At 60.7% G+C, this 8,282-nt stretch overlaps 1 protein-coding gene across 1 annotated transcript in view; it reads right to left on the minus strand.

The window, feature by feature from the left end:
• Window positions 1-4,750: 4,750 nt before the first annotated feature.
• Window positions 4,751-8,282, minus strand: part of LOC144230256 (brain-specific serine protease 4-like) — a 3,822-nt gene continuing 290 nt past the window's right edge. Inside the window, exons 2-6 of the mRNA XM_077762459.1 lie at window positions 8,115-8,141; window positions 7,779-7,950; window positions 7,262-7,539; window positions 5,737-5,894; window positions 4,751-5,070 (exon numbers count right to left, since the gene is read on the minus strand). Of these exons, the coding sequence (XP_077618585.1) occupies window positions 4,858-5,070; window positions 5,737-5,894; window positions 7,262-7,539; window positions 7,779-7,950; window positions 8,115-8,141 (848 nt within the window). The 3' untranslated portion in view covers window positions 4,751-4,857. The remainder of the gene's footprint in view (window positions 5,071-5,736; window positions 5,895-7,261; window positions 7,540-7,778; window positions 7,951-8,114; window positions 8,142-8,282) is intronic.

Consider the following 8,282-nt stretch of genomic DNA (forward strand, 5'->3'; position numbering starts at 1 on the left):
ACCAGGACCCCCCCACCCTCCACCACCAGGCACAAGAGAACCTCCTTTGTCTGCAGCCAGTGGGGGTGGGGGGGGGTTTCATAATCAGAAAGGTCAATCTTCTACATGCTCTGCACACACCACCTCTGGGGGCCAGAGGAAGAGAAGACAAAGGGGCCTGTGTCTGTGGCGCAGTCACAAGTGCGGCTGGGAAGACCTTCCTGCGGGTTTGCCGTTGGTTCAGGCTCCTTCCCTCTCATGGCGGGAGAGGGGACTCGGGAGTCGCCCCTCGGGCAGGAGTTGAGTGATGGGCTCTGAATAGCACGCACGCAGGTGTGCACACGCACAGACACGTGCACACACGGGAAGGGCCCCTGGGCGTGGGCGTGGCCGTGGGGGGAGATGCGGCCTCGGGCCTGCTGGGCGGAGGTGCGGCTCCCAGGTGGCTGCCTCACGCAGGAAACGTGGCCACTATCAAATATTAAGCACAAATGTGAAGGAATTGAGGGATTTTGTTTCCTTTGAATCCTTTGTGTCTCCTCCTCGCTGCCTTCTGGAAGGGTTCTCACGGAGAGTGAAGAGCTGGAGACCTGAGCAGAAGAAAACAGGGAAGTGATTAGTGAGAGAGAAAGTTCCTAGGAGAGCTCGGCTCTGAAGGGCCCAGGAGCCCCTTCCCTAGGAAGGCAGACGGGGCAGCAGGGCTCTGAGGGCCACTCTGCATGGCAAGGGAACATTCCAGAACATCCTGGGTGTGTGACTGAGGCAGCAAGCCTTCTGGCAGCAGGTTGCTCTCAGCTTCCTCGAGGCCGTAACTAAGAGCCTGCCCTTAGTTAAGTGGGACCACTCCAGTCAGCCCTGAGCTCTTGGCCTTGAACGTGGACAGGCCTCACGGCCTTTGCCCATAGAATGTTCCAGCCACCTCCACCCTAGGGGAGAGGCCTGGGGGATACAGCGGGCTAACTGGACTGAAAGCAGGTCCCCTTTGCCTCAAAAAGGCCGAGGGAGTTTATTGTGACACAGAGGGTGGGCGCATGCCCCAAATCTTAGCCATCTCCTAGGCACGGCTTCGTCCCAGCTTCTGAGACACGGCCAGAGGGCACTGGCCCCCCAAGCTGGTGACGGTTGCCAGGGCCCCTGTGGACTGCCCTGGACCTGGGAGATCCAGTCCAACATGACCAGCTAGTGTCCATGGCGCCCCCAGGCTGGGCAGCTAGAGTTTGGAAATCAGGCGGCCTCGAGGGGCTGGGGCCCTTGGCTTTGCGGAGTCACGGTTGGGGAGACTACGGAACCTGCCCAACTCTCGGGACGCTTATGAGAGTATTGATAATGTTAAGAAACAAAATCCAACTGCATACATTTGAAGACTGGATTGGCTTTATTAAGCGATTCGCGGATCGGGCAGTGGGGAACTCCGAGTTGTACAAAATGGAGATTTTTCATGAGAAGGAGGGGGTGGGCAAGTTTAGAGCAAAAGAAAAGAAAGGACGGTTGCAGGCAAGGCCGCTGTCCCTTCGGGGAAGGGCAGGGGCCTGAGGCGGGTGGCGGCGCCCCGGGACACAAGACCTCACGGGTGCTGGCCAGACTCTGTTTCCGGAACAGGCTGGAAAGTGCACCCAGCTCAGGGCTCAGACTCCAGGTGGGAGACTTGGCCTGAGTGACGCCATTTGGGGCCTGCGATTTTCTTCTTAACCATGATCACGTCAGGACAGGCATCACCCAAGACGGTGCCAAGCACAGCGGGACACGGGGGGGACCGTTACCGAGCAGGCGGGGAAGAAACGCGGCTCGGAGCGCCCAGGGCAGCGCGTCTTAGACTCTCCAGAGTTAGGACTACCTGCCTCTGCTCGGGCTGCCGGCACGGACCCCACAGACCGGGTGCCCAAACACTCACGTGGTGTGGGTTCTGGCTGTGGGGAGTCGGAGATGCAAGGGGGTTGGCTGCTTGCTCCGCGGCTCTCAGGCCACCTCTCCGGCCTGTGTGCGCACAGGATCGTATCCATCCATACGCTGGTAAACGTGCATGTTTCCCTGACTTCCGGCAGCCGTTCCAACCAGGTGGAAGGGCCCGTCGAGGGGGACCCTCCCCTCTGTGGCCTGTAGCTGGGAGCGCGGGGGGCGGCCGGGTGGTCGTGTGGGGCTCAACCCTGCCCACGCTGGAATTGGGTCTGGGAACCTTAAAAAGACCGTAACATATGCTTTAATAAAATACAATAATACAATTGTGACATACAATAAAAATGAATAAAAAATGGGACAGGGGAGAAGACATAAAATATGTACCTACATTTTTAATAAAAAGAACACAACGACTTGTAGCCTCATGGTGCTACAGTGGCTGCTGGCACGTAAGCATCACGTGTACATCCAAGACCAGGAGAGGAAAGAGGATGGGAAAGGATGCCAGCTGAACGTCCCTTCCATCAGGAAAAAGACAGTCGTCCCCAGAAAGCCTTGGACACCCGCTTTCCTCTCCTGGGCCAGCACTCCGTCCCCAGGCTCTCGTGACCTGTGGGAGACAGTGGAAGCGAGCACCGCGCTTTCCGTGTCAGAGGTGGAGGAAGCAAGGAGGCGCATGGGCCAGGGCAGGAAGTGGCGGGGGGGGGGGTGTTTGCACACTTGTTCTGGATGCAACGGCAGAGCCGGGAAGTCCCAGGTGTGGGGGCGGACATCTCCTCAAGGGTTAAAGATCTGAGGAAAGAGCCTGTGGAGGAGAAGCCAGACTCACAGCCCCCAGGGGAGAGTTCCTGCCGGAATGACATTTGTCACATTTGTCACGGTGGCCAGACGGCCCGCCCCTGCCCTTGGGGAGGTAAGGGCGCCCTGCAAAGGTGCTTTCCACGTGGGAGGTGGAGCTGTTGGCGTGTTGGCCTCCCCCGCCCCCCGCCCCCCCGGGACGTCCCCTTCAGGGGACAGCTGGCAGGGGTCTCCTTCTGTGGCCCCCGGAGGCAGGTGGAGTCAGTGGAGACCAAGCAGTGGGCTCCCCCCCACCCAGGGTGCTGCAGGTTTGGGGTGTGTTTCCGGGCCGAGGGGCTTCTCTGTGATCCTGGTGTGGACCCTGCGGGCGCTGGGCTGACTACGTTTGCAGCCCCTGGACCCCCATCCTGATTAGGGGGGGACGCCGATGTCCCGTTGCGGCTGGGAGCCGGGTGTGGTTCCGCCTCCGGGGCCCAGCCTGCCCTCCCCGAGCGTCCCGCCCCTTGTGAGGCCCCCCTGTGAGGCCGCTCCTCCACCCCCAGATGTTTCTGGGCCTCGCCTCCTCGGGGCTTCCATCAGGATGACATTTGAGGGGGACCTTCTGTTCAGCGAAGGGGGGTAGAGGGTGGGGTGTAAGATCCGCAGGCAGGGGAGAAACTGAGGGACAGAGAGCCGGTGGCAGGAAGGGGGCAGAGGGTGCAGGGGGAGGGAGGGGGAGAAGCNGGGGACCAGGAGGGAGGGCCTGGCTCTGATTCCCCTGAGTCACCACCCGCTTCCTGTGATGCGGGAAACACGAAGGAAAAGGCTGGTTCCCAGCTGAGCAGCAGGCGGGTTCAGTGTTTGCGTTTTAATCAAACCAACCCCCCCCGCCCCCCGCATCNCCTGTGCTGCCGGCGCTGCCTTCTCAAAAACTCACGTCACCAGTTTCTAGGTGGAGACACTTGGTGAGCGGAGCGCTGTCATCTCCTGTAGCAGGACTGGACCTAGTTGCTCTAGAATTAATCTCTTTTTTGTAAAACCAATGTTTATTTATTTTTGAGGCAGGGAAGGGGCAGAGAGAGGGGGACAGGGGACAGGAAGTGGGCTCTGTGCTGACAGCAGACTGAGGCGGGGCCTGGACTCACCAACCGAGACATCATGACCTGAGCTGACTTCGGACGCGTGACGGACTGAGCCCCCCAGGCGCCCCGAGGACGAAGCTCTTTGTGTGAGCATGGGGTTCACAGACGCAAGTCAACCAGGGAGCCCTCTGCCCGCACAGCTCACTGCAGGGAACCCCAGGTGGGCCGGGACAGGGTCCCCCATGTGGGGGTGGGGGTGAGACGGGGGGCTGGCCCAGGAGGCTAGGGCCCGGGCTGCAGAAGGGGGGGGGACGGAAGGGCAGTCCTGGGGGAAGGGGGTGTTAACCGGCTGGGAAGTGGGCAGACCCCTTCGCAGCCGGGGACTGGGCCCGGTGAGTCAAGCCCAAGGCGTAGCAGGGCCTGGAGACCTGCCGTCTTATTGTTTTGCTCCTTCCTTGGCTGGACGGCTCCCGGAATCAGCCGTGAGTCAGTCCCGAGTCAGCTCCGGGGGGTGCGGAGGCCCCGGCCGCCTCTGCCCGCATCCGGGAGGTCCGGTTCTGAGGGGAGGGAGGGGGCGCCCACTCTCACAGGGCGGCCTTCTCCCAGCTAGCCCAGTTTTGGGAACCCAGCGGGCGGCTGCGCGCCCAGAACGGCCCTGCGGCCCGCGCTCCCCCTTTCCCCCGGCAAAGCTGGGTCTCTGGGCCACTGGCCTCCGGCTTCCTCTCTCTTTGGCCTCCTGGTGGGGGGAGGGCATAGAAAGGAAGCGCAAAGGCCAGGTCAGCACGCTGAAGCCCCGGTGGACCGGGCACCTAGGTCCCTGGCCAGGCGACCAAACGCATGCCGGCCTTCCCCCATTTTAATCCCAAGTGTACCCTGCTTCCCAATGTCATGCCGAGAAAAACAGGGACGGGGCAATAAATAATTTATTACAATTGGAGGAATAAATAAGATGTGGGCGGGGCTACAAATAACTGTAAAAAGTATTAACATGGATATATACACACAGAGGGCGGGGCGGGGCGGGCTGGGAGGCCGCTCGGTGCCGGCACGCGGGCGCCCCCCGGAGGCAGATGGCTTAATTACAGCCGCGGAGAGCGCACCTGCCAGGCGTCTCCCCAGATCCCTAACGCGGGCCGCCCCCTGCGGCCCCCCTCCCCTGGGAGTGCCCGCTGAGCTGCACCCCTTGCACGATCCTCATCACCCAGGAGCGGTGGGCGGCCAGGCTGATGTAGACTCCAGGCCGGTTGCGCTCGGCACAGCCCTCGCCCCAGCTGATGATGCCCACCAGCAGCCAGGTGCCCTCCACCTGGCACATCAGGGGGCCCCCGGAGTCACCCTGCGGAGAGGGGGGAAGGTTAGGGATCCGTGTGGGTCAGGGCTGGACAGAGCCAGGACCCGACACAGTGTGGCCGATGGTTCCCTGGGGTGGGGGGCAAGGGGGCACGCCCCCCCCAGGATGGTGCTGGAACGCCAGCAGGGCGGGGAGGACTGGGCTGGGCAGGCCTCAGGCCCACTTCTGGTGAGAAGCACGTTGTGCCTGACCTTCTCCCTCACAGCCCCCAAGCCAGGGAGTACGGCTGCTTGCCTTACAGGGAGGAAACCGAGGCTCAGAAGGAAGTACTGGCTTTCCCCAACTGGCATCCATGGGCAGCAGACTAGGAATTACAACCAGGATCTTCCAGCATCCAGACCTGGGTGCTGACCATTACACCAGCCTGCTGTCCTCCCCACCTCCCCCGGTGATGGGGCTGGCGCCGGTCTTGGGGATCAGGGCGTGGGAACCCCCTCAGGAGAAAGCCAGCTCCCAGGGAGTGGGGCCTGGCTCGCCCAAGGCACTCACTACACGTTTGGTTCATGGCCATGTGGCTGATCAGAGAGATGGCCGAGCTGAGCCGAGGCCAGGTTTTGTAGGCATCTAGGGGGACTTACAGGTTTAAGCTGACTGGGGTGGGGGGGGGGCGACGCTCAGCGGGACAAAATTGGGAAGGAGGTCGGTGCTCACCAGACACGCATCTCGCTGCCCCTCCAGATAGCCAGCACACAGCATATCCTCGGTGATGGCTCCCTGCCCGGCTCCCCGCCAGTACAGGCGGCTGCAAATTTCCGAGTCGATGAGGGGAACCTCCAGTTTCTGCAAGGTCTGGGGATGGGGCAGGGGTGCTGGGGGCAGGGAGGGCAGGGTCAGGCTCGGGAAGCCCTCTTTGTTGCCCCTCCATTCTCCCTCAGCGGCTAGTCTCAAAGGCTAATGGATCACCTCCCTCAGACTCCCAAATGTGTGTGGAAAACCCAAATTCCAAGACTCCACCTCTGGACCTACTGGATCTGAACGTAAACCTGCTGCCTGAGACTCTGAATCTTTATTTTTTTTTAATTTTTAACGTTTTTATTTACTTTTGAGACAGAGAGAGACAGAGCACAAGCTGGGGAGGGGCAGAGAGAGAGGGAGACACAGAATCTGAAACAGGATCCAGGCTCTAAGCTGTCAGCACAGAGCCCAACGTGGGGCTTGAACCCACAGACCACGAGATCATGACTGAGCCGAAGTTGGCCGCTTAACTGACTGAGCCCCCCAGGTGCCCCGAGACTCTGAATCTTTAACGAGTTCTCTGATAGCCACAAAAGGATCAGAACCACTGGTCCCGGCCTGTCCTGCCCCAGGCACCACTTTATCCAGCATGGGGACCGCCACAGAGGAAGTGTTCCATAAATGATCCCCTAATGCTGAATGTTACTGGGACTCGAGGAACCCCCCACACCCTAGGGGGACTGCAGACCCTCCCCAGCCCATAATTCCAGTCCTCAGAGGAGCCCTGCAGGATGCCTATGTGGAGGCTGTCTGCAGCCTCAGACTCGGTGGGGTCGCTACACACCTACTGTCATTTCTCTTCATTCTTTTGGAATCTGGTTAAAGTCCCATTCTTCTGACACTTTTTCCTTTCTTACCCATTATCTTTTTATTCTTTCACCCTCCATTATCTGCCTATCTACCTACCTACCTACCTTTTTCTGCTTCTCTGCCTCCTACCTTATCTACCTTGTGTCTCTAGATGATGTTTTCCAAACCTCCAGACTTGGTCTGACAATCAGTCCAGTTATGGAGCCTGCTTCCTTCTGGGAATTTTGCCTGCAATTACGGCATACGGCCACCAGGGGTGCCTGTTCCCACTTTGGAATCTCAGGACTGTTTTATATTCATGTACTCAGCCTGGCCCCAGACATTCTTCCTTCCAGCCACTCCTAGATCACTTCATAGCCTTGGTGATGTGGCTGTTGTTCCCTCAGAACACAGCCAAGATACTTTTTAACCAGAAAGGACTTATAATTGTCCACCTAGGTTTCTGGGACTTCACACCTCTGGATCGCTGCTCACTTTTTCTTCCATCTCTGTCATCAGAAAAGTCTATTTTTTCCCTTCTGCTATGCCTCTGGCTTCTACCCTTTGCTGCCCACTCTGCCTGTGTCTCTGAGTTTCTGCCACCCTCTGTCCCCATCCACCCCCAGGCCACCAGGGAGGGGAGAAGCCATACCTCCATCACGGATACTCCCCCAGCCTGCAATCCAGCAGTGGGTGTTCGGAGGGAGATGGACGGAGGAGTCAGGCAGGCAGATGGGCAGGATGCGCTCAGAGAAGTGGATGGGGTGCTCGAGGCGCACCAGGGCGATGTCCGCACGGGAGCCCTCTTTCCAGGAGTACATGGGATGGGACTGCACCCAGGCGATACCCACCTGCTGGGACCTGGGGCCAGGGTTCCCCAGCTGCCAGGCCCCCAGCAGCACAGAGAACTGGGACGGCTTGTTCAGGTTGCTGGGGGGGAACAGGAAAGGGGGTGGGGTCAGCTAGGAACCGCAGGCAGTGGGCCAGGGTCAGGCAGGGAGTGTCTGGGGGACCACGTGCGAATGAAGGCCCCCAAGCAAAAGCAGGCTCTCTCTTCTCGGAGAGGCTCCAAGGCTGGACAGAGACCTGGAGGCTGGCGCTGAGTGGGGAGCCCAGGGTCTGGGGCAGGAAGCCTGGTGGGTCAAGCGGAGGCGACCAGCCACGCGTACCCCTTGAAGCAGTGCGCGGCAGTGACCACCCAGCGGCTGGTGAGCAGGGAGCCTGCACAGTGGTGGGTGCCACTCTTTTGGATGCTCACGATCCAGGGCCACTCGGCGTCGGTGCTGTCCTCACCGCCCACGATCCGGTTCAGCCGCTGGGGCTTCCCGCAGGCGGGGGGCGCTGGTGAACGACGGTCACATTTTATGTCTTCCCTGGGGCACAACCCTCCTGCCCTGCCCGTGCCCCACGCTTCGCACTCCCCTCCCCACGGGCTGGCCTNCCCCACAGACGGCCCCAGACGCAGCCCCCCGTCAGGGCCCCCCCGCTCAGGGCCGCCTACTCACCAGGTATGCTGGCAGCACGGAGGGAGGCTGAGGGCGAGAGAAGGAAGGGTCAGGCCAGCAGAGAGGAGCCCCCGGTGCCCAGTGTCTGTCCCGGGCGGGGCATTTCCCGGAGCCTGGGCAGGGCTGGCACAAGCCTCAGGCTCGGCTCTAAGCCGCGGCCCTACCCTC

Source organism: Crocuta crocuta, unplaced genomic scaffold, assembly GCF_008692635.1.
Source record: "Crocuta crocuta isolate KB4526 unplaced genomic scaffold, BGI_CrCroc_1.0 scaffold234, whole genome shotgun sequence".
Taxonomy (NCBI): Eukaryota; Metazoa; Chordata; class Mammalia; order Carnivora; family Hyaenidae; genus Crocuta; species Crocuta crocuta.